Genomic DNA, 27071 nt, shown 5'->3' with positions numbered 1-27071 from the left:
GTCGATTAGGATCAAATTCTATCTTCCCGACACCCTAACCGCTGTGACCAGCTGGTTTCCGAGTTTCCTTTTCAAATGGAGGTAGCTCTTTCCTTTTAATGGTGAAATGGCTTCTTAAGTGCCTTCAAACCCACTAAATCCAATTATATTCTGGATCTGTAAGTTACATCTCATCTGGGGATGGATAAGGGGGGGGGAAGAACAGTTGTCTTTCTTGCCACAAATATTCTTGTGGTACATTAAAATACCAAGCCTTACTTACGATATTCCTCTGACGACTGAAAATAAAACATTAGGGGAAATTGACAGCTCATTCAGTCAAACTGAAGGATAAGGATTAGGCTATTTGTAGAGCAACTTTATAATTTGAAATAATTTGTTCCAGCTACGTACAGACTACAGTCAGTCCAAATCTGATTTTTGTGCATATATCCGATTGAAATCCGATTAGATTTAGCAAGTGTGAACGGCCAAAAATCACATGAAATCCGTTTCAAGCTACATTCATATGTGGTTTGAAATCTTATTAAAATCGCATTTCTGGAAATCCGTTTCAGTGTGACCGCTCAGATCGGATTTAGAGTGACTTTCTCACACTTTCTCTGTAAAATGTAAACATGTCAGACGTTGTTATAGGAAACATGCCGAAGGTCGCTGCAGAAACAAGGTTGTGTTGTTGCAAAGTGTCGAACGAGCAGAAAAACAATAGCCTAAAACAAAGTTTTGAAACCGGTAGAGACGACAGCGTGGAATAACCCAGACAGCAACATAATGTCGGCCCACATCTGGACCGTGTGGAATCCACGTGTACCAGATGTAGGCCGCATCTGGGCCAACACTATGTTGCTGTCTGGGAAAGCCGCTCATATACCCGCCTCCTACAGTTCTGCCGCTGCCTCAGAAGACGCAGTAGTCCAGCGCTGAGGCTACACATTGCCATGTTATAAATAAGACAGCATATGTATTGCATTTGCAAACCTCCCCATGTTGCGGTTGTTGTTGGCATATGCCTACCAACTCAATGTCATTGCCATAGAAACCAATGCAGATATTCTGGAAAAAGAAAGAGCGGCATGGACACACAAATCGGATCTGAACAGTTGCGTGTGGACATCAATAATTTTAGATTAGATTCCAATCAGATACACAAATAATCAGATTTTGCCTGACAGTGTGAACGTAGTCACTGAGTGGAAGTGCCTCCAATTGTCAGGAAAAAGGTGGATAGCCTAGTTCTTGGTTGTTCTTCACTTAGAAGTAAGTTGGAAATACCTTTTTTAGTGATTTACTGTTAATAGATAGCCTATCCAACAAAATAAACACGCAACAGAGACAGAGAGAAATGTGAATATGTTTGCACAAGCTCTGCAATTCAGCGGCATCATGTCGACAGATGAGGAAATTAAAATTACTCCTACGATTGTTTGATCATAAAGTAGCCTATATTTGAGATAGTTTGAATTAATCCCTTTTCTTTGCATGACACACTGACATTACAGTACAGAATGGCTCTCTCATAAACGTCACATCCTTTTGATTTTCCTGGCAAAAACGTCCCGTATAGCCCCTTTAATGAAAGACAAACTACAACTCTGCTGACATACTGTATGACCATCCATTACTGACATAAAAGTACCCAAAACATGCCTTAAACTGGTCAATAAGACATATTTAACCAGCTAAACATACATTTTGTGTTTTTCTCCTTCGGCTCCCCTAGGAAAACTTAAAAGTGTTGGATGTCCATCATCCAAACAAACCCCCTCACCTTTTTTTTCAGAGCTTAAATGTACATTCAAGATCAGGGAAATGAAACATGATTGTAGACCTATATCTTTACAATGAACAATCATAACAACAAAAACAAAGAATAAATATCCTGAGTTTGCGTACATCATTATTGGTGCATTATTACGTTGTCATAATGAATAACAAATGTTACACTTTTTTTTATAAGTCTAAGGGATGAAATAAGAGAATACAATTCTGAGATTTAAGCCATTTTGCTTGAGAATGACAAATTTTGCATACAAGATAAAGAAATTAACAACATATTCATGGGACAACAGTTTAGGTTTTTCGGAATAAAAGAAAACCTCTTTGAGTACGAAGGTGTGGGTCACATTTGCAGGGCTAAAAACACAAGTAGCCTACTTAAATCAGCCCAGAATTTATTAGTTAGGCATATACTACAATTAGCTTACAAAATAAATGGGAAGCTGTTTCTTCAACAAAACCACAAAAAGAGCAAGTTTCATCAATATCAGAATATTTAGAAATAGTTGAGTTAACAGGATAGAGTTTATGAAGGATTTTATAATGAATTTATTATGTTATCCCTCCACCCATTAGACGTCCAGAGAGTTGGATATGGACGTCATTTGGCTCAACAGTTAGCACCACTTGAATACGGACTCAAAAGGGCTTTTCACACTGCGCGTAACCCCGGGTTATTGTCGTTCTAAACCGCTTTTAACCCTGGGTAAAGGAGCAGAGTTTGGAGTGTTAACCCCGTAACGTGTACGGTGCGTGAACGGAACGATGCGGTGTTACAATGTTAAAGCTAGACGCTTAGCAACAGACAAACAATCGCGTACTTTGTACAGTCACGGAAACACTGCACATATAAACAGTAAATTTAGCGTTTGAGATAAAAAATAAATAAAAAAAAAGTCAAATGCTGACTGAAAACGCGACAATTTGAGCGAAAAAAGTCCGTTTTATTCTTACCTTTATAATGTCCATTCAGTACTTGATAGTACAGTCGGCAATACAAAGATGCGCAATGCTAGAGGTTTTACATGAACACTAGGTCGCGTGCTGCGTTCATCCAATCAATGACACTGACACTGCAAATATGCAAATAAGAACGTTAACCCAGGGTTTAGGGAAATGTACAGTGTGAAACGTCAGTTTATGAATACCCAGGACTAATTGTTAACCCCGGGTAAATAAAGAGAAGTGTGAAACGTGAAGCAAGATAACCCAGGAATCAGTAGCACAGAATGCAAGTAGAAAATTTGCAACACCCTAAACACTCGCGGGCTTTCAATAGGGCTTTTCACACTTGAAATAGTTAACCCTGGGTCATTCTAAACCCCGGACATCGCCACGGTCGATTCCGAGAGAAAACATGAATTTGAATGAAATGTAAACTGCTTTGGATAAAATTGTCCAATATAGCCTAGTATGTATACAGTAGTGGCCAAAAGTGATGTCCATAGGGGATATTTATTTTTAATGACCCTACAAGTTTGATAAAACCATCAAAATTTGTGAAAAAATATTTTATATATTTTTCCAACATTTTATATGGTTAGGCCGTTAGGGTATTTATCCAACAAAAGTATATAAAAAAAAAAAAAGGCAAACTACAGCAGGTTTTCATTTTCTATGCAAAAAAAGCATGGAAAAACTAAATACTCATCGAAAAAAGCATAGAAAAGGCTACTTTGACTACAGTAGGTTATCATTAGTTGTTAATATTTTGTTCTCTCTTGTTTTTACATGTTTAGAATTTCTTTCCGTGTATGACAGTTTGGCCAAATTATATCTGCACAATTTCACAATTTGGCATGTGTCATTTCATCATCATCACACACACACACACACACACACACACACACACACACACGCATACATAATATATTTTACAGTTAGAATGTAATATTTTGTTTATAGCTGGTCTATATATATATATATATATATATGTGAGGCCTGCACTTATTTATTTATTAATTTTACAAGATGTTCTTCAATTTGGATAGCCACCAAACCACACAGACACAGGAGTCAGCCAAGTCTGTGAGCAGCAACCAGCCAACATAACCGCTCTTTGTCGACTCATGGAATCATTCACCAAAAAGTTTGAACTTGTCACCTTCAAATAACTTATCAAATAAGCAGTTGTTCATCTTATTAACCAGTGGTTCAAAATAATCCAGGACTTCTGGTTTGAGGAGCTATGGAGTACAGTAGGTTGCTATTTTGGATGCTCCTGCAGTGTTTAACCATATTTCAATCTTTTCGTCAATAAATTTCCACCACCCAGTGTAAACGTGTTGTTTAACTAATACTAGCAATCCAAAGCTCCAGGCCCTGATGGCTTCCCTACATTTCAAGATAAATTGATCCCTTTACTCTTATCAGTTTATGCAGACTCTCTTGAGCGTGACTCAAGCCTCCATAATATTACTTCTAAAGAAAGATAAAGATCCCACTTCTTGCAGTTCCTACAGGCCTCTTTCACTAAAGAATGTTGATGCTAAGATAGAGGTAAAAGTGTTGGCTCAATGACGTAGGGCAGTGAGAGCTGTGCGTGTAAACCTCACACCTCTAATCTCAAGCGGCGCTCTACGACTGACACTAGAGACTGCAGTCTTTATCCTCCTTGTTAGGCGGTTCCAACTGGAGGGACTACAAGAGCAAACAGGTTTTATTAAAGGGAGACAGCTTTTTTTAATTTATATTTGTACTCTCTCAAACATAATTTACTCCAAACATTCTTCTGTTGTCCCCGAAGGAGATAATTGCTCCCGATGCGTAAAAAGCATTTGATCAAGTTGAGTGGCTGTATCTTTCTTGCTGTACTTAAAAAATGTGGGTTTGGGAATGCTTTGATTTAATGGATTCGTCTTTTATATGTCAACCCCCCAGGCAAGTGTACACACTAATGACACATTCAAAATACTCCAGAATTAAGGTGTGGATCACGTCATGCATGTGCGATCTCCCCTTTGCTATTTGCTTTGCCATTGAGCCTCTGTCATTTGCCTTACGGTCCTCCTTGTTATTTAAAGTAATTTCTTGTTCTGATATCGAAATGAAATTATCCCTTTACGCCGATGATTTGTTGTTATACGTTTGAAACCCGATCACAGCTCCTCTCTCAATTATGGTGAATAAATTTGGCTCTTTTTCCGGTTATAAAATGAATTTTCAAAAGAGTGAGTGTCACCTCGTAAACGCCTTGGCCCTGTGACTTATATCCCATTCAGGCTGAGTAGGTCTGGTTTAAATATCTTGGGATTAATGTCACTTAGATCTCTATCATCGATCTTTTCTGCCAATTATACCCGCTTCCTTGCTCAAACTAAATCTTTCAAAGTTGGTGTAATCTTCCCTGATCCTTAATTGGAAGAATTAATATAGTGAAGATGAATGTCCTTCCTAAATTTCTCTATTTATTTCAATGTATTCCTTTGTTTTTGCCTTTGTTTGTTTTTTTAAGTCTATTGAACAAATTGTTACTCCTTTTCTGTGGAATAGTAAAGTGCCCAGGATTCGTAAAGTATTACTCCAAAATTGTAAACCTATAGTGGTGGGCTGTCTTCACCTAACTTTAAAGGCTATTTTTGGTCAGCTAATATTCATAAGAATACTTGTCAAAAGCCACTGTAGCCACTTTTAAACATTGTCTTTACAAACTTTCAGGGCCGGCAAGTTTCAATAACATAGAAGCCTATGGATGAGGGATCCAGCTCTCAGATTTAATCAAAAATATCTTAATTTGTGTTCCGAATATGAACGAGTCTTACGGGGTTGGAACAACATGAAGGAGAGTAATTACTGGCAGAATTTACATTTTTGGGTGAACTAACCCTTTAAGGCTTTACTTACTGCCCCCTTGCCTATTAACCCCTCCAGATTTACTGATATTTTCAACTTTTAAGATATGGTTTCAATTTAAGAGATATTTTAAGTTTATCACTTTTACTCTTCACTCTTTAATGCCATTGTTTATGAATCACTCATTTCCCCCATGAATCATTGACCCTGTTTCTCTGGTGTGGTGCAATAAAGGACTGAGGTATTTTAAAGACTTATACAAATTGTTTCCTTCTGCAGTTACACAGAGCTGTCCTCTGAATTAGAGCTGCCCCCTCTTCCGCTATTTTCAGACCAGGAACTGTTTACCTCCAAACTTTCCTTGTCTACCACCCAAGCTGGTATGGGAGGATTTTCTTGTGATTAAAGGATTAGTTCACTTCAGAATTAAAATTGACTGATAATTTAATAATGTGTTTTTTTTTGTTTGTTTTTTTTAAATAAATGAAGGTTTTTGAGGAAAACATTCCAGGATTTTTCTCCATATAGTGGACTTTAATGGGGTCTAACGGTTTGAAGGTCCAAATTGCAGTTTCAGTGCAGCTTCAAAGTCTCTACACGATCCCAGTCGAGGAATACAGGTCTAATCTTGCCAAACCATCTGTCAGTTTCTAAAAACAAAAACAAAACTTTACTTTTTAACCACAAATGCTCGTCTCCCTAGCTCTGCGATAGGCTACACCAGAGCTATAGTGTGATGTGCCATGCATTACGTAATCACGTTGAAAGGTCACGCGTATTCCAGTTCAAAAAGGAAGGTAAAAAAATCCATCTCATTTTCTCCTCCAACTTCAAAATCGTCCAGCATCGTTGTTCTACCTTTAATTTTTTTGTAATCGTTTGACTTAATCATGCCGTGTTGATGATTTATTCATGCACGTTTGCATGCTTTGTAAAACGGTCGGTACTTCCACCTATGTCACGCTTGACCTTTCAACGGTATTACGTAATGCATGGCACATCACAGCTATAGTGCAAGACGAGCATTTGTGGTTAAAAAGTATTTGAATGTTTACTTAATTTTTTTGAAAATGACAGATGGTTTGGCTAGATAAGACCCTTATTTCCCGGCTGGGATCGCCTTTGAAGCTGCATTGAAACTGCAATTTAGGCCTTCAACCCGTTGGTTCCCATTCAAGTCCACTATATGGAGAAAAATGTCCTCAAAAACCTTTATTTCCTTTCAACTGAAGAAATAAAGACATTAATATCTGACATTGGGCTGAGTAAATGATCAGGAAATCTGAATTCTTAAGTGAACTAGTCCTTTAATACTGGTAAAACAAGGCACTTATTTCCAGGATTTATTGTCAGCCCATTGATTTAGAGGATTGCACTATTGCTAAGACTAAAAGTGCCTGGGAACACGAGTAGGATGAATTCACACAAGCTTAATATGTGTTCGGCTTTGGCTCATACAGTTAAAAATATTTCATAGGGTTCATTACTCCAAAGCTCGGCTCTCTGCGATTTATTCCAACGTTGATGGCAGTTGTGATAGATATCACATGTCACCCTTTAAACTGAGTCATATGTTTGTTTTCCTGTCCAATGCTTCATAACTATTGGAACAACTATTTTGAGACTATGTCCAAAATATTTAAAATCAAGGTTGATGTCTGCCCTACTACTGCAATTTTTGGGGTTCCCAAAGTTGTAGAGTAGATTTTCAACACAGTATTATGTTACACAGTATTAAAACAAATGAGTTAAAAAGGGGGAAATTTCTGCGCTTGCTTTTCGAGAAAAAAACCTTTATCTTTATTCATCTAGAACTTCTCCCACTCATGTCCTGCCTCTCCTCCTCTTTCTCTCTCACAGGGAGCGGGTGGAGAGCTTGCGCAAGGAGCCGTGGGAGGGACGGATATATGATTACTCGATTTCTGAGAATAATGGAGGGTCTGATGGCGCACTTCCAAACGAATAAAAAAGAAAAGAGGAGTTGAAAACAGTAGTCCTTCAGCCTGGGAACACAAACCGTGAATGTGGAGAGATGTTGTGGTGCTGCCAAGAGATGGTGCTGTGCTAGGGCTAATTTTGTTTGTAGTCTGAAAAATTAATTCTGGGTCAAACAGAGAAGGAAGATATAAAACTGCATTGTCTTGGGTTGAAGAAACTCCCTCAAGGTCAGTCAGATAGGAAGCTGTCCAACAATTCAAAGTGCAGCAGAATAACTTCTCTTTCACAGGAAATGAAACTACTCCCTGTATGAGGAGTTTAACTGTTATTGCTGAATGGATTCAGATCAAGGACAGTGGTTGTGCTTAGTTTGCCTCAGTCAAACTTGTAAAAGACACTTTATTAATTTATGATGAATTAAGCATACTGATACATGATGTCAGTGTTCTGCTCTGTTTAGTTCCCACAAGGCCAAACCTCTCATAAAGCAGAGTGTGTGCTGTCCTTGACATTGCACATTCCTTGAACTATTTCATGTTGTTGATGTTCCATGTGAACATGGGAAAATACACATATTAAGTTTCAGATGCATTCCTGTGCCTGCATTATATAAATGTCACACTGTACATCTTTTTTAGTAGTTTTTACATTAAAAAAACTGAAAAACTGCACAGTAGTCAAGTCAAGTCATCTTCATTTATAAAGCACTTTTAACAATGTAGATTGTTCCAAAGCTTTACATTTATAATAGGAAATGAAAGTAACAGAGATTGTTTTGGCTTTATAGCAGCTCTAGAGTAAACTTATTGTCCAGCTAAAGTTAGTTTTGATTGATTCACTTCCGTCACAACGATCATTAGTTATTAACTTAGGGGCCGCTAACATGACACCGGTTTAACAGAAAACTCTTTAAGTTCTCTCGGCGCAAACTTCAAGAACGCGAACCTGTGAGAACGCTGATGGCGTGCACATGCGTATTACGAGTTCAGTCTATAGGAATGTGCGTTTGAATATACTGTAAAAACCAGTATCAGTAAAAACCTGTTAGGCCTAATTGCAAGTACTTTAAAATACCATATCATTTACGGTGAAAACGGTAAAAGGACATTCCCAGAAGTGTCTGTGTGACTCGTCACATGATTATATTTTATTTAAATAGTTTAGTTTCTTTTTGTTATCGTTAATGTCAATGTTAGACCAGAAACATTTATGTGCGTCTTGATTTGAAAGATTCCATGTTATGCTTTTTTAAATATTACCTTTCATGCAATGTTTTAAAAGTGCACGTCTACATGACTAATAAAGTTATTGTTACTAAAAGAAGGAATCGACTCTGAACTGCTGAAATGAGTCGTTAGTAATTCCAGTTTCACTTCCTGTTGCAAACCTACATAGCAATGTAACTCATTTGCATAATGCCAGTCTAAGGTCTTCATTACCTACTCACTACGTCTACTCTGACCCTCAAACACTGTAGTTGTTGCTGAGACTGGAAGAGTTTGGTTCGTGTCGTTCATGTCGTGAAGACGCTGTTTTCAGCGCTGAGAATCCACTTTGATGCACTTCAGAAGGACGAGGAATTGTAGGAATTGAAGTGCTGGAATTGAAATGGTAAAACCGACGCCACCATTCATATCCATGTGTATGAAGTGTTGAGGCGGATCCAGAGCTGAAATTCAGATTTTGATTTGATTTGGTTTGATTTCCAAAAAATGGCAATGGGCAGATTGTTCAATTTGCAAAAATGCATTTCGTATTCCCTAAATGATTATTTTATGTTTCTCATCTAACCATATTTTAGTCTTGTGCCATTCATGTTCGTTTAGTAGTAGTAGTAGTAGTTTATTTCTTCGGTCATTATGAACATTTAAATCTTTGATCACATGTAATTCAAAGATCCTGTACATAATACAAGAAAAAAAAACAAAGAAAGAAAAAAAACAAAATGTGTACATTAGAAAGATAAATACAAAATGTGTACATTAGGAATTTAAATGCTAAATTTTGCCTGACCGAAGGGGTTTAGGCTGAATTCAAGACTTATTTTGCCTAACCCCTTTTACAACTGAGACACTATATCCAAAGATGACACAATTATACAGTTTCTCTTATTCCAGCGATGGTAACATATAAGCACAGAACTTAAACTTCAACAATCAAGATTATATTATACATCCACTTTCAACTACTTTTCTAATGTACTTCATTCAAGTGTTCTATACTTTTCCATAATATTTAACTTATACATTTTCTTAAATGCATTAATAGTTTTAGAGCGCTTAAGTTGAATAAGAAGACTGTTCCATAGATCAACTCCTTTAACTGATAAACACCTCCTCTTAGTATTACTCTTCGCCATGGGTTTTTGTAACAGATCAGTACCTCTGAGGCTGTATCTAGATTCTCTAGTTTGAAACATCTCTTGTAGACAGTGAGGAAGCATGAAATTATGGGCCTTGTACATCACAACTGCTGTGTAAACATCAACAAGATCATGAAATTTTTATATATTTTGTCTAATAAAAAGTGGATTTTGTTGGGGCAAGGTATTCTGCATAGCTAATCACTCTAATTGCTTTCTTCTGAAATAAGAAAATGGGTTGTATATTAGTTTTATAGGTATTCCCCCATATTTCCACACAATAGCTAAGGTATGGAAGGATGAGGCAATTGTACAGTATATATAATGCGTTTTGACTCACAAAGTTTTTTATTTTACACAGTATAGCAATAAGTTTTGAAATTTTAGTCTTTAGTATATTTATATACGCTTTCCAATTTAACTTATCATCGATATTAATTCCCAAAAACTTTATTACATACACCCTTTCAATTTCTACCTCCCCAATTTTGAGTCGACATAGTTTGTTTACTACCTTGTTTCCAAATACAATATATTTAGTTTTATGCAGATTTATGGAAAGTTTATTTACTTCAAACCATTTTTTGAGTATCTTAAGTTCGGTTTCTACTGAATTCAAAAGCAGCTCAAGATCTTTTCCCGAACCATACAAACTGGTATCATCAGCAAATATGATACATTGCAATTTGTTAAGGACTTCACTAATTTCATTAATGTACATAATAAATAGTTTAGGTCCCAAAACGGAGCCCTGAGGAACACCGTGAGTTATTTTTGCCTCCATTGAACTGATACCATTAATGTGTACATACTGATTTCGGTCACTTAGATAACTTTCTAACCAAGCATGTGCTAAGCCCCTGACACCATACCTTTCTAATTTACTTAAAAGCAATGAATGGTCTATAGTGTCAAAGGCCTTGCTAAGGTCAATAAAGACACCAACAGTATACTCACTGTTCTCAATAGATGTTGATATCTGTTCTACTAGTTCAGTGACTGCCATTGAAGTGGACCTATTGGATCTAAAACCGTACTGATGTTCACTTAACAGGTTATGCTTGTCTATAAAGCTATCAAGTCGTTTCACAAATAGCTTTTCCAATATATGTTTACCAAACACAATTTATGTATCTTTAACATATATAAATCATGTTTATTTAACAAACATAAATGATGTAGCTTTAACATGTAAATCATGTTGCGTAAACCTAACTGCAACCGATGTACAGATTTTTTTATGTTAATCCAACAGGTTGTTTTATTTTCAAGGCACAATATGTATTTTTTTTTATTTAAAAATATAAAAAATCACTATATCTATGTTATATATTTTTTAAAGTTGTGTATTTACATTATCCCGACAGTTCCAATTAACTTCTAAATCCAGAGATATTAGTATTTTAATTCGAAGACACGGACCGTGTCTTTATTTCCGTTTTGTCGCCGTCAATGGCGTCATATCCGTGTTGTCTCTGGTTTCCGCTCGTGCTGCCATGGCAACCAGAGCTATGAACCAGAGCCCTCTGATAGTAACCAAACTGACGCGGACAACTGTGTAGTTCGCAATGTCTATTTGCACGCTGTTGTTGTTTCGTTCAAACATTATGGACCATGGCAAGCAGACTTTGGATAAAAAAGGAGAACTAAACCGAGAATCAATATCAGCGCGGTGTTTTCGAGATGTCGAGAGCTCCCATGGACACTATATAAACCAGAGCTCCACGTCCGAGACTTCGACAACTCCTACATGTACTTTATTAAACAGGTGAGCACATTTACATAAAACTAATCAAGGTTATATAGTTCAACAATGATAAAATGTTAGAATATGATCTGTATGTTATTCTAATGTTGATCTAGCTAGCTTACTGCTAGTCTCATACAGACAAACTAACGTTAACACATACATTTCAACACATTCAAATACAGTTTAGTGTGATAGTGTAATGTTAGACCGAGTGAAACAGCGCTGCGTTACCTCTCAAGTTTAATTTGTCTAATAAACTGACCTGTGAGTAGTAATTCTGCGTGTAAGTTAGTTCGGTAGAATGAAATGTCCATATTCCTTTTATATCCGCGGTACTCGCATCGCGTTTGGAGCTGCTAGCTGTCTCTTAGCAATCCCGAACTGCTTCATATCACAGTCATGATAAAAGCATCGATGTATTCAGTCATCCATATACATTATTAGATCGGTCGGCTTGACGTTGACGACAAAATCCATAATTCATAGCAAATGTTGCGTCATCAATCTACGCCTTTGTTATTGTAAATAGGTTAGCGACCCCTAGTGGAGAAAAAATCCCATATTGTGCCTTTCAGTGTAAGCGGTCGACCAATCACAACAGACTGGGCCATCTGACCAATCAGAGCAGAGTAGGCTCTCGGAAAGGAGGAGTTTAGACAAACTGAATCTTCGAACAAACTGTTTTCAGACTCTTTGAGAAATGAGGTGATGTGCAATGTATATTGTGAGAAAATGTTTTTGACCTTGGATGCATGGAAACCTATTGTAGGAGACTCCAAAACAAAATTTTAGGGACCTTTTACATAAGCAAAAATTGATGACAGGCAGTTGAATTATTAGAAAATAAAGCACAACCGTGGCGGTAATGAGAGAATTACCTGAATATGTGATGTGTTCAGCAGCAGCGTCTCTAATAGCGAAACTGTACGTTTTTCCGCTTCAAGAACAGCGCCGTTATTACCTCGCTACACACTAAAAAAACACTTAAACATTTTTAAGTGAGTAGTGAGAAATGTCATGTAGTTGCTAACCTATTTTACTGATCAAATCTTCAGAGCTGCGCTGACAACACGTTTCTGTGCAAGTGTGCATTTGAGTGGGAAAGAGAGTGTGGGCTTTCAGTACATAATAAATGTAATTTTGAGGCAAAAACATGGAAATAATTTGTCATTTTTATCCTATGGTTTCCTATATTTATTTGCTTGGTCAGTGTTGTTGTGGGTTTTGGATGTTGTACAAAAGCACAACAGGGGCACTTTAAAGGGATAGTTGACCCAAAAATGCAAATTCTGTCATCATTTACTCTCCCTCAAGTTGTTCCAAACCTGTATGAGTTTCTTTCTGCTGTTGAACACAAAAGAAGATATTTTGAAGAATGTTGGTAATCAAACAGTTGACGGTAGCCATTGAATGCTATGGAAAAGGAAAAAACTAAATGGCTAGCTGTCAGGTTTCCAACATTCTTCAAAATATCTTCTTTTGTGTTCAACAGAAGAAAGAAACTCATACAGGTTTGGAACAACTTGAGGGAGAGTAAATGATGACAGAATTTAGTTTTTGGGTGTACTGTCCCTTTAAGTCAACAAAGGTTTGAATGCAGCTGAAGTCAAATGCAGTTTGACCAAAGACCCATGGGAGTTCGAGAACGTCATTGCACAGCTTGCAGAAACAACAGAAAAATAGAACAGAATCATTCAAAAACAAATATCACCAAAATAAAGTAAACATTTTCACAATGCTAGTAAAAGTACAGTGGGCCTCTGGGTTCGGGGAAGTCTACAAAAGAATTCCCTTCCTATGTTTGAATTTTGCATTTGTGGAACAGCATTTCCACTGGAGCGAGTCAAACATTATGTGTACAATCAATGAATTGTTGCCAGCGCAAACCACAGAGCAAGCAAGGATTCAAATTTGCAACAACATGCTATGAGAAGTGAAAATATGCAAAGTATTTTTCCAAATGTGAATTACCATGTGCAAAAATCGCACTTTTATTTGCATTTTTGTGAACACCTTCTGTATGTGGAAATAGCACTTACGCAAAGGAATATGATAACTTTTAATATGTTTTGTTAGAATGTAAATGTACAGATGGTGTCACAACAAAAGTTGTTGTGTGTGTAGTGGAGGGAATCCATGCTTCATCAGTAAGCATCATCTTTTTTGTGTTCTCACACCCGGGATAAATATCAATAAGCAAATGCACACAAATATAAACATGCCAGAACAGGTTTTTACCACATCATTTTATTCCTGAAAAGAACTAATACAAATAAACTGACAGTAAACTAACAGAGGAAACTGATTTGTACAACAATTTATAAATGCAATAAGTTTTTTTTTTTTTATATCTTGTTTTGATTATAAAATTGCAGTATAATATGCTGTGTCTGTTTTGTAATTTGTAATCTACAGAACATTATTAAAAGAACAGAAGAACAACGTCACAGAATATAAGAGTTGTGGAACAGGTTAAGACAACTTATAAGAGGCAGTCATGCATACAATAATAAAAGAATTTGGCCTTTACATCATCAACACTAGGTAATGGGCACCGGTTTTCGACTCCTGCATGAATTTTTGCCCATACTACCAGAACTCACAGCAAAACTGATCTCTAACCATGCATAACCTGTTGGGTGATCACAGTGCCAGTGCCAGAACGGGCACGAATCTTGATTTCTCGAGACATCTGACACCATGCGCAAGGATAACAGCAGCAGATTGTGCAAAAGTCATCGCAGCACGAACCCTGAGGAAGAAACAAAGAGTCAAATTAATTCAGAATTGTATAATCCTTATTGGCTCGACAAAACTGTTGTATTTCTTATTGAAACAGGAAGTTAGGGTGGAGCATACAGTATATGGGAGTGTCCCATTTTAGCCAATAGCACTTAGTTAAGTCCCAGATGTTGAACATGAATTGATAGTCGCATAGTTGCATTTTCTTGATAGCCAAAACAGAGACTTTACTTCCTTCGATCTTAAATTGAAATGTCACTTCTCCAAGCAAAGGCAGGATAAAGGGCCTTTCCACATACACACACTTGCGGTTTTGACCACTTGAGAGTGTACGTGACAGGAAGTAAGTGTGCAATACTGCCCAATGTCTAATAAATGGCAAAGCGCAGTGCCCTGAACGCACACTAAACGCACACTCTCTTGAATACCGCATCGGAGCGTTATTCAAGGCTAAGCGTATCCCATCATGCATTAGGTTCAGGAAAACACATCCCCCGAAATCAAGAGATATAGAGAGGAAAGCATTCCACTGTAAAATAAATGAATTAGATTTTACATGTATTTTGGTAGTAAAACAAGTTGTTCTTTTTGAAAATTCTTTTTACTGGTACAAAAATGAGTGTATTTTGTACAACATTTGCAATTGCAACTGCTTTTTATCACGTAATTAGAAGTACCACAATTTAAAATTTTGTCTTCTGTTACATAGGGACAACTGACCAGACATTTAGAAGTTTATTTTAAAATGCAAAGTATTGAAAATCAATTTTCTGCAGTCTTTATGCCTTCACTTGAGCCAAAAACAGGAAATACGTCATGCAAGTAGACAAAAGGACAAGCGCAAAGACCGCAAGTGTGGGTATTTGGAAAGCCCCTTAGGTGTTATTGGTTTATTGTCATATACAACGCTTCAAAGCTGTTACATATCACAAAATCAGCACTTGATTGGTCCTGGTTAACCACTAACTAAAACTCTCCCACACAGTATTTTTGTTTAAAGCGGCCCCTTTGTTTTTTTAATCATCCATTTTGAAATTTCTCTCTGATCTGTTTTGCCTCCATTGCCGTCAAAAGGTGCAGTAAATGAGTTCTGAGAAACACTGTTGATATTTGAAATCATTCCAAACAAACACACCCCTCCCTCCGCACCCAAAATGCATCAATGCAAGAGTGGAGCTCTCTTTATCATAGCTGAACGCAATTCAGGCGAAACAAAATAAAGCTTTGTGAAAAATAAAGCAAATATGGCGTTACGTAAAACAACACAACTTCAGCGGTAGTTTTCAGGCCTTCCCTCTCAGGTCTCTCCAGCGCTGGAAAGCTTTTCTAATATTAACGCGGGTCCTAAAGCTCTTGCATGATCATAACCCTTCTTTTCCAGTGATATTCCTCTGAGCTTTTCTTTTTTGTAATGTCTCTCAGCCATCTCTCTTTCTACAGTCTTTCTTCAAATCTCCGTCTTCCTCACTCTCTCTCTCTCCTCCCCCCTCATGAGTGGACACGCCCCCTACTGCTGATTGGCTCACTCACTCTCCTCCAGCATCATGAGTGGACACGCCCCCTACTACTGATTGGCTCACTCACTCTCCTCCCCCATCATGAGTGAACACGCCCCCTACTGCTGATTGGCTCACTCAATCTCCTCCCCCATCATGAGTGGACACGCCCCCTACTGCTGATTGGCTCTCTCTCTCTCTATCCTCCCTCATCATGAGTGGACACGCCCCCTACTGCTGATTGGCTCACTCAATCTCCTCCCCCATCATGAGTGGACACGCCCCCTACTGCTGATTGGCTCTCTCTCTCTATCCTCCCTCATCATGAGTGGACACGCCCCCTACTGCTGCTTGGCTCACTCTCTCTATCCTCCCTCATCATGAGTGGACACGCCCCCTACTGCTGATTGGCTCACTCTCTCTGCTCCCCCATCATGAGTAGAGTGTGTCCACAAGTGACCCTTCAACTGCATAGGAGTCTGCAAATTATTGCCTGGCGAAAAAATTCTATTTCCATCATTATGTTGGAAAACACTCTTATCAGACTGAATTCTGTCAAAATTGTGTATATTTTTAGTTAAAGCAACACTAACACCTCTTCGGTCCCCCTACTACAGGTTGGAACTAATTGTCCATTACCGCTGTCGTAAATAATTCCGCCGCCCGCAGTCTACCGTCGCACGCACGCTCGCTGTTTATCCAGCACCGGCTTTGGAATGAACGATGTCCACAGACAAGGAAGAGTTGCATGATGTCATGAAAGTATGATGTATTGCAACATCAGAAACGAATGACTATTGTAACACTTGACGTAAAGCAAGTCAAATTTGTAGTTTTCTTTTTCTCATTCGAACTACAGAAACGCGGTTTGGCAAACTTACATAGTGTGGTTATAGCAGATATAGGGCCGCAAAGCGGAGGCATAAGTGCCTTTCACCCTGTTACGACTTGATGAACCACTGATACGATTTTGGAAACATTATTTTAAGGTAACATTTTTTCCTTAGTGTTGCTTTAAAGCTGTTAAGTTATTAAGCAATATCTCATGTAGGCTCCTTTTGTTTTTTATATAATAACCACTAGGTGGTGCTCTAGGCATATGTTATAGACTGCCCGGCCACAAAAAAAAGTCGCTGTTTGGATTTAAATAGGCAAATGCTTAAGAGTCTATAATTGGATCATTATTGCAGTGATTATTATGTTTCTAGCATGTTATATGTTTGGTAACAGTTCTTCTAACCCTAACTGATGAAGTGTGTAGCTTTTCATTTCTTAAACCACTATGTAGGAAGACACATCATGGCCATATTCCAGGATGACAATGTCAAGATTCATCAGGCTCAAATTGTGAAAGAATGGTTGTGAGGAGCAAGAATCATTTTCACACATGAATCGGCTCCTCTGAGTCCAGTCCTTAAACTCATTGGACGTCTTTGGGATGTGCTGGAGGAGACTTTACAGAGTGCTGGACTCTTGCATTGTCAATACAAGATCTTGACCAAAAATGTATGCGCCTCTTGATGGAAATAAACGTTGTGATGTCATTTCCATCAAGAGCTGCATACATTTTTGGACAAGATCTGGTCAATGACCAGTTATTTAGATGCACAAATATAGCATTCACATGAAGCTACACACTCAAAATAGCCATGTATTGGGAAGTAAGTCAAAGTTCAGATGGATCTGCTTCCTGATGGAGGTATGGTTTCATATGGTATAATATCAAAGTCAAAGTCAATCATTTATAAAGGTTTATGGTGCCTCTGACAGAGACGCGATACTTAAGTGGGTTTATTGTATTTCCCGGCTTTTATATGGCCATGATCCATCCATAAAGCAGTGGCGATATCTTTAAGACTGCAAGGGAAGCTCGACGGTCATTGGATAAATTCTGCGATTATGTCCCGGCCACGGATGCTCAGCTTCTCTGGGGGTGAATGAGGAGTGGGCTGGCCTGGACTCCGGCTTCTGCGTGATGATTGGAGGGTCTGTCGAAAGGCTGCGTCTCCTTTTGATTGACAGCGATTTCATACAATAAAAAGTCGCTGACGCTGAAGCTGTTCGAGCTCAGTCCCATCGCGGACATTTTGTGTAGTCGAAAATACCTATTTCTTGGTATTTGCTTGTCAAAATTGCTTGCCAATTTTCATAATACATTTCACACAATTATACATTCATATCTTTATTATATTATTACTTATTATATTTTTTATATTATTAGTAGTAATAATTTTTTTTTAAAAAAATGTATTAGTAGTAGTATTATTATACTTTATTATATTATTATTTATACCTTTATTATATTATTACATTTATACAATTATATTTAACTCTGCTGGCCATTGAGAGGACACTGGTCAAGTCACTGGAAAAGACGCCTACGACAGGGTCACAGAGCATTTTCTTGAAAAGAAACGTAGAATTTCCGTATAAATAAATTAAAATGAGTTTCCCCTCTTTGAAAGACCAGCAGTGAAAGATAAGTTTTTAGAATGTAAGATTATGTCGGTTATGAAACGACTGCTACATCTATTTTACTTTTAAAAGGAACTTCCTCATCATTAACATCTGTTCCTCAATTCTATATTCAAAATGAAAGAGGTAAACTGCATCATACAAATGAGGATGTGAAAATTACAAGCAGACCTATTCAAGAACATTGTCGCAATTGGGAAAAATATGAAAAATGTTGTTCCAAAACTGTATGACTTTCTTTTTTACACGGAACACAAAAGAAGTGTTTATTATATTATGATTTTTTTTTCAGTTTTTTCATACAATGAAAGTTTTGGACCAACGTTGTTGAATTTAATGAACAAAAACTTTCTTCAAATGATCTTCTTTTGTGTTTCACAGATTTTTAAAAAAATACAGTATTCAACTCTATAACATGAAATTGCATAAATTATTTTTGAACTGAACAAAAACATACATTTTAACATTATTAAACCTTACCTTTTGATTAACTAGTTACTTCTGATGTTATTGCACTAAATACTTTAAATAGAACATTTCTGTATAAAACAATAGTGAATCTAACATCAAACAATAATGCTAAAATGTATGTTTTTGATGTAACCTTCACTCTTTAAATACTTTGTTCAGTTCAAGAATAATTTATGCAATTTTATATATCTATTTGAAAGAATAAAGCGAGCAGTATCATGTCTATCCTTGTATTGTTTAACTGGTCGAGGTTTATATGGGATTATAGAGTAATTATTACAGTATTCTAATTACAATCTTGAAAATGTAATAAGTAGCTAGTAATTAATTACTTTTTTAGGGCAACTTACCCAACACTGCATACGTTATACATGTTATATGCACTTTTTTTTTTTTTTGCTGGTGAACTGTCCTTTTAAGACTGCACACACCTAAGCCATAAACGCAATGTGACAAACGACATCATGATGATAATACTGTTTGAAGAGCAAACACCAATATAATTATCCCGATCTCAGCCTGTTTCACTGTTTTCTGTGTTTTCCCCGCTCGTGTCCGTGGTGGCCCTGTTTCCCTAAATCTGGTTAGTTCCCATAGTTACCCTCTTGTGTTTCCATGTCGATTAATCACTCTCCCTTGTTATCTTGTTATTTTGTTACCCCTTGTGTATTTAAATCCCAGTATTTCTTGTGTTCCTTGTCCAGTCATGTACTTCATGGATATGTTTTGGTGCACTCATTCTGTTCCCAAAGGGGGGGTATTCCAGAAAGCAGGCTATGTGACATACCTGGGTATGTAAGCGGAGAACCTCGGCTTTCAGTTCCAAAAAAACGGAGGTAACTTTCAGGGTATGTAAGTAGCCATAGCAACTTACTATCTGAACATAACCTGCTCATGTTCCTGGGTTAGTTTAGTGTTCGGGCTCTAGTGGGAGTGACGGATTCCACATAATATTATATAAATATATGAAGAGTTCAGATGCAAAAGCCTCTAAGTGCCATCTGAAATTTTCTTCTAGAATGATCATTTTTATCAAGCTCGTATATTTAAGTTCAGTAATTTCACTTTAATGACAATAGGTAATTTTCATTTCCATTAAAGTGAAATAAGTGAACATAAACATACCAAGCTGGATAAAAATGATCATTATAGAAGAACATTTCAGATGGCACTTAAGAGTCTTTTGCATCTGAAGTCTTCATATAGTTATACTGATTATATAAAGAACTATCAAAACAAGGTAATGTTTATTTTATTTGAATATATATATATATATATATATATATATATATATATATATATATATATATATATATATATATAATAATTTCATGCATGATCTGCGATCTTTCTACGCTATAATGTATTTCTATAATAATAAAAAACATATATGATATATCTTACCTTTCAAGTAATGTGGAAGCAAAATAACTAAACATAAAAAATTAACTTTAACAGCCATGTTATCTTTGCAAGCACAAACTGTTATTTAGTCTAATCAGTCTTTCTTTTTATTAAATAATTAGCATCATAAAACAATATCATTCTTAGTTACAGTGATTAAATATTATTAAACTAAATGAGTGAAAAATGATTGCACAACCACCAAATAGGTGGTGACATGCAATAAGTATGTAAATCAGCATTGAACAAAAGAAGAAGAAAGAAGTAGTATGGCGCGTTAGCGTCTGTTTCCATGGTGACTCGTCGATTCGCTGCTCTGGTGAGAATGTCTGGTGTGTAAACCGTTAACATACTCTGAGTTGATTGAACTTACTCCCGGACGTGTTTTTGGAACCAGCATAGCTCGAGTAAGCAAGGTTTGAGTTAATCAACCAAGAGTTCAGGGTATGTTTGACGGTAAGATAACCTTGCTTTCTGGAATACCTTATACACAAAGTTTTACTGATTTTGTTCGTAGTGTTTTTGTGCCAGGGCATGTCAGTGCATTCACCAGACAGGAACAGGAAGCCGTTAGCGGTTAACAAATCTTCTCATCTCCTCTGTACGAGCTTTAGCAACATCCTATTATTAGGCCTTCCTCTGTAAATCATCTGCTGCACATGTGTGCATCTGTGTGTGTGTTTGTGTAAACTCACATGGATACTGTAGCGATCTCTCATCTTCTGGCGGAGACAGCAGGACACAACCATGCAGCAGTCCAGCAATGGCATGCAGAAACACCAACCAAACTGGGAGACCGTCTGACACTGCATACATGGGAAACACCACAGGGCACAGCAACCTGAAACACACACACACACACACACTCACACGTGGGTTGATTGTAGAGCTGAGCATGCACAAAAGCACTAGTTACAACCCACATATCTATGCAAAGTTGAAGTTGAAAAGGTCTCAACATTTTATAATTCTATAAACAGGAACAGAAAACATGAATGTAAATTTTTTATAAAAAGCAGTGATTGAAAAGAAAACTTTGCACTGAAGTAAACTGCATAATCTCATAAAGTAGGCCTACATTAACACGGTTCCTACTTTTTAAAATTAGTGCTTTGTGAGAGCAAGGCGGTGCCTGATTTTCCGGCCATTTTCAGTGCTACTCTGGAACTTATTATGCAACATCAAACCAGGATCAGATTGGATTGCACAATCAAACATGTTGTGGGAAAAGGGAACCGAGAGTTCATGGTTCAGTGGGTAGACTTACAAGTGCCCATATCAGAACAGCAGTCACAGGTGCCTGTGGTCCAGGTCCCAGAGGAGACATGCTGGGTTGTCACAACCGTAGTAGTTGCCATGACTGTAAAGAAAGAATGGACGGTGATAGAGAGATAGATAAGGATATCAAGATAAATGAAGCAAAGAGTAATGCGTCACGCTTTCTTCCCACGTCACACTTTATTCCCTAGAATATTAAACTATAGGGTGAATTCAGGTCGATTGGGATACGTTTTCCAAAAAAAAAAAAGTGTCTCAATCACCCTGAATTCACTATTGTTAGAGTTGCAGAGACACCTTTCCGCTGAAGTCCTTTAGGGGGGCTCCCATTACACTTATTTCTTTCAAAGTCGCTGTTTGCTGTTCAAATGAGTCAGTTATAAACTCCCTTAAAAGTTTTACAGATTTGCAGGTGAAAGTGAACTTATTAACCGTTCATTTTTCCATGAATGGAAAAAAAAAAGCTATTCTGAGAATCTGACCGATAAAATACAGAACTTTCTGAAAATGTAGTAGCCTATTATTCTCTTTTTAGAAGCTGGCTATAATGAGATCAGTTTTTAGATTTTGTGCTTATCGTGTAGGTCAGGTTTTCTGATTAAACAACATGTGAGCATGAAATAAAAGATTTCATTGCGTATTTAGCACGCGATCATTTGAAGAAACAAACTCTTATTGCGCAGTTATTCGATAAACACGTTTAATTGTTGAAGAAAAAATCTAAAATAGCATTGAACATTCGATATATTAGTAAAAAAAAGAAAATAAGTGTAATCTACCTTGCTTTCAGTCTGGAGAAGTGTAGCGCTGGGGGTCTTCAGGAAAATGAAACCTAAAGGCTCTTAACCAGAAATGAGAGCAACACTCTGAGCGATGCATCATTTGCCTGTTTGTTTTTACCACAGAGAAGAAGGCGTATCGACACGTAGTAAATTTCTTTTAGTAGTAGTAGTAGCCTAGTTCTGTGGAATGAGATTTCCGCTCGAGGCGTTTAATATATCAACACTGTAACACAAATGATTATAGAAATAATCCATTTAATACGTATTTAAACAGTTTGTTTAAAATTATTTTATTGGTGATTTCACCATAACATTCTTAAAGGGATAGTTCACCCCAAAAATAAAAATAAAATTCTGTCATTACGATCACACTCAAGATGTTCTAAACCTGTATGAGTGTCTTTGTTCTGTTGAACACACACAATTATTTATTTATTTATTTATTTATTGCAGAATTGGTAACCAAACCGTGTCTGGTCCACACTGACTTCCATATTTGTATTTATTTATTTATTTTCATATTTTGGAAGTCAATGGGTAAGCAACGGTTGGTTACCAACATTCTTCAAAATATCTTTTTTTTGTGTGTTCAACAGAACAAAGAAACTCCAATCAACATTCCAATCAACTAATCAGATTTGAGCGACAAGTTTATTGTTTATGTAATATTTAGGCTAAAAACCAGGGCAAGGTTTAAACATTTGTGTCATTCACATATCATTTCGCTCTGATTCTAGGGATATCAAATTGGTAGGGATTGGTCTAGGCATGAATAGGAAGTGTAACTGGAGGAGACACCTGTGCGCTAACAAGGAAGCTAAAGTTTGGTGCCATGACACGAATGGGTGTGAGTGTTACTAGGCCAGTAAGAGCTATGTAAACCTCACACTACTGGTGCGCAAGTGGCTGTGGTCTTTAGTCCTTGTTAGCATGCCACGCCAGAGACCCTGGTTCGAATCCCGCTGGTGGTGCGTTGTGTTGGACTGGTTACATCAGGACAAAATTTTCAGACGGAGATGTTGTTCCAGGCTCAGCAAAATATAGCAAAATTGCGATGACCATATTTTATTACAGATGTGAATCCAATAAATGTGTAATATTGATATTTACAGTTAGCATTTGTCATACTTTTCAGGAAAATTTGACTGACTTCGACTGACTGAAGGAAATCTCAGTACAAATCGTGTCGCCTGGATCACAGCAGCACGAGCTTCGCTCACCTCGTGGTTTTACTAAAATAGATTAGATTAAATAATCACAAGTCTCAGAAAATCAGAGAAGGAAGGAAGGAAGGAAGGGCTAAACATTCAAAGGCAAGGCGACCTAGTGATTAAACATGAGGGAAAAGTTTTGGAGTTTAGCCCACATGATTCCAATCCAATTCTTCTCCCTGTCCAGTTGATTTCTCGTCCTCTGTGTAGGCTACAATACAAAAATGTAAATAACTTATGTTATTTTTATATGACATGGATGGGTTGACTGCATATCATCGTATATCATAATCATAGGACACAAAATGGGGGGAAATGTTTTCATAATTTCAAAAAAGCGGAAAAGGAATACAGTAGGCTACTAAACTATGTATAAGAAATTGTCATAGTCATAAGTGTCACAGTAAAAACTTCATATTAAAAACAATAAGCAAAATGCATTAAAACCACGAAAGGCCATGCAATGTTCCTCCGGTTCACTCATTCATTATTCTCTCTGATTATGTGTTTAGGCTTATTACTACATCATCAGCAGTGGGACAATAAAAACAATCCAGTGATACCGAGATTAATGGGAGCAGTTGCTTTTATTCTCTTTCATGAGAAGCATAATCGGCAAAAATGACAAATCCATAGACCAAATCCATTATCCAGACAAGACCAAAAGCAGGTACATGAGACAAAAGCATCTGTTAAATGAATAAATGTGACGAGAACGCTTGCAAATGTGAAAGGGAAATTAACAATGTATAGCCTACAGGATCTTTGGATGTAGGCTAGGCTACTACTGTCACATGCCTGTCTTGTCTCGTGTAGCACATGTGGTGTTTGTGTTCCTGTCACTGTTTTGACCCCACCCTCCTTGTTATCTCATTATTGGTTTAATTTGCCCCACCTGTTGTTCCTCATCACCTGCCTGATTTGTCCCTTTTATAAGTTCCTTTGTGTTTGCAGTCTGTGTCGGATCGTTGTCTTGTACACGTCTCCTGTTCCCCCGTGACCCTGTTTGGTATGTTCATTTTTGAAGTTGTGGTTGTTTTGTATTTAGTTATGTTTTCCCCCTCGTGGGTTTTGTTTTGTGTTTAGTGTTTCTTTTTGTAATAAATATCGTTTTTTCCCTTTGCATTTTGAGTCCTCACCTAGTTTCTTTAGATTTACGTGACAGAACGATCCGACCATGTCGAGGACTCCGCAAGGGGTTTCACGTCACCCACCAGCCCCCTCTGTTACGTGCCCCCAATACGAACGTATTATTCGTTTTCAGGCACTTAGTTCCCTCCGCCAGCAAGGGGCTGATTTGAGGAAATTCGCGGCTGAATTCCTTAGAGCGGCGGAGGGCCTACAACTGAACGAGGGGCCTCTTAAGGACCTTTTCTTTTATGCACTCGATGAGCCCATGGACTGGTTACTTAGGAGGGCGTATGAAAGAAGTACCTTTGAGGCAATGGTGGAGGGTCTCGCTCGCTTGCAGGAGCGAGAGGCCAGGAGGAGGGTCCCGAGTCCAGTGGTCCCAGTTCCGGTGGTCCCGAGTCCAGTGGTCCCAGTTCCAGTGGCCCCAGTTCCAGTGGTCTCGAAACGGAGGAGGAAGAGGAAGACTCCCTCCGTGACTGTTCCGGTGGCCTCAGTTCCGGTGGCCTCAGTTCCGGTGGCCTCAGTTCCGGTGGTCCCTGTTCCGGTGGTCCCTGTTCCGGTGGTCCCTGTTCCGGTGGTCCCTGTTCCGGTGGTCCCTGTTCCGGTGGTCCCTGTTCCAGTGATCCTGCTCGCACTGCCTGCACCACCTCAGCGATCCGTCACGCTGCCCAGCCCAGAGAATGCATCGCCGCTGCCCAGCCCAGAGAATGCATCGCCGCTGCCCAGCCCAGAGAATGCATCGCCGCTGCCCAGCCCAGAGAATGCATCGCCGCTGCCCAGCCCAGAGAATGCATCGCCGCTGCCCAGCCCAGAGAATGCATCGCCGCTGCCCAGCCCAGAGAATGCATCGCCGCTGCCCAGCCCAGAGAATGCATCGCCGCTGCCCAGCCCAGAGAATGCATCGCCGCTGCCCAGCCCAGAGAATGCATCGCCGCTGCCCAGCCCAGAGAATGCATCGCCGCTGCCCAGCCCAGAGAATGCATCGCCGCTGCCCAGCCCAGAGAATGCATCGCCGCTGCCCAGCCCAGAGAATGCATCGCCGCTGCCCAGCCCAGAGAATGCATCGCCGCTGCCCAGCCCAGAGAATGCATCGCCGCTGCCCAGCCCAGAGAATGCATCGCCGCTGCCCAGCCCAGAGAATGCATCGCCGCTGCCCAGCTCAGAGAAGGCTTCATCGCCGCCCAGTTCAGAGAAGGCTTCATCGCCGCCCAGCTCAAGGAAGGCTTCATCGCCGCCCAGCTCAAGGAAGGCTTCATCGCCGCCCAGCTCAAGGAAGGCTTCATCGCCGCCCAGCTCAAGGAAGGCTTCATCGCCGCCCAGCTCAAGGAAGGCTTCATCGCCGCCCAGCTCAAGGAAGGCTTCATCGCCGCCCAGCTCAAGGAAGGCTTCATCGCTGCTCAGTTCAAAGAAAGCTGCATCGCCGCTGCCCAGCCCAGAGAGTGCCTCGCCGCTGCCCAGCCCAGAGAGTGCATCGTCGCTGCCCAGCCCAGAGAGTGCATCCCCGCTGCCCAGCACAGACACCGCTCAAACCCCAGAGCCCAGCTCAGAGCCTGCACCTCACCGCCGTAAGCGACGGAGGAGGAGGAAGACCCCCGATTCCCCCAATGCCCTGGAAGTCGCTGTTGCTGAGAGGGAGGAAGCTGTCCCTGAGGCCGCTGCTGTTATGGAGGGGGAAGCTGTCTCTGAAGCAACTGCGGCTGTGGAGGAGGAAGCTGTCTCTGAAGCAACTGCGGCTGTGGAGGGGGAAGCTGTCTCTGAAGCCACGGCGGCTGTGGAGAGGGAAGCTGTCTCGGAGGTCGTTGCTGCTACCGCGGTGAGGAGGGCCGCCCCGGAGGCCGTCCATGGGCTGCTAGCCCTGCCGGCCCCGCCCACGCTGCTAGCCCTGCCGACCCCGCCCACGCTGCTAGCCCTGCCGGCCCCGCCCGCGCTGCTCGCCCTGCCGGCCCCGCCCACGCTGCTAGCCCTGCCGGCCCCGCCCACGCTGCTAGCCCTGCCGGCCCCGCCCACTCTGCTCGCCCTGCCGGCCCCGCCCGCGCAGCTAGTCCTGCCGGATCCAGTGCCCGAGCCAGTTCCTGAGCCCGAGCCGGTGGTGCCAGTTCCTGAGCCCGAGCCGGTGGTGCCAGTTCCTGAGCCCGAGCCGGTGGTGCCAGTTCCAGTGCCTGAGCCGGTGGTGCCAGTTCCAGTGCCTGAGCCGGTGGTGCCAGTTCCAGTGCCTGAGCCGGTGGTGCCAGTTCCAGTGTCTGTTCCTGAGCCGGAGCCCGTGTCTGTTCCTGAGCCGGAGCCCGTGTCTGTTCCTGAGCCGGAGCCGTGTCTGTTCCTGAGCCGGAGCCAGTGTCTGTTCCTGAGTCTGTGCCTGAGCCGCTGGTGTTTGTTCCAGTTCCTGCGCCGTGGCCGCCCGAGGGGTCTTCACCGCCGTGGCCGCCCGAGGGGTCTTCACCGCCGTGGCCGCCCGAGGGGTCGTCT

At 39.7% G+C, this 27071-nt stretch overlaps 1 protein-coding gene and 3 long non-coding RNA genes across 4 annotated transcripts; 2 read left to right on the top strand and 2 right to left on the bottom strand.

The window, feature by feature from the left end:
- The first annotated feature begins 6412 nt into the window (after positions 1-6412).
- On the top strand, positions 6413-7526 carry LOC309492341. Its single transcript, XR_014203517.1, has 2 exons — positions 6413-6546; positions 6646-7526. It is a non-coding gene; the product is annotated as an uncharacterized lncRNA (long non-coding RNA).
- Positions 7527-13845: 6319 nt separating this feature from the next.
- On the bottom strand, positions 13846-22416 carry ponzr1 (plac8 onzin related protein 1). Its single transcript, XM_082161269.1, has 4 exons — positions 22264-22416; positions 21474-21566; positions 20902-21047; positions 13846-14370 (listed from the first exon to the last, which is right to left on the bottom strand). The coding sequence occupies exons 2-4, from the start codon at positions 21562-21564 to the stop codon at positions 14236-14238; spliced, it is 372 nt and encodes a 123-aa protein (XP_082017395.1). The 5' UTR covers positions 21565-21566; positions 22264-22416; the 3' UTR covers positions 13846-14235.
- On the bottom strand, positions 16711-17957 carry LOC309492338. Its single transcript, XR_014203515.1, has 2 exons — positions 17817-17957; positions 16711-17773 (listed from the first exon to the last, which is right to left on the bottom strand). It is a non-coding gene; the product is annotated as an uncharacterized lncRNA (long non-coding RNA).
- Positions 20310-20989, top strand: LOC309492337. Its single transcript, XR_014203514.1, has 2 exons — positions 20310-20432; positions 20465-20989. It is a non-coding gene; the product is annotated as an uncharacterized lncRNA (long non-coding RNA).
- Positions 22417-27071: the final 4655 nt, after the last annotated feature.

This window comes from Leuciscus leuciscus (genome assembly GCF_965113295.1).
Source record: "Leuciscus leuciscus genome assembly, chromosome: 2".
NCBI lineage: Eukaryota > Metazoa > Chordata > Actinopteri > Cypriniformes > Leuciscidae > Leuciscus > Leuciscus leuciscus.
This window is presented reverse-complemented; position numbering and strand designations above follow the sequence as displayed.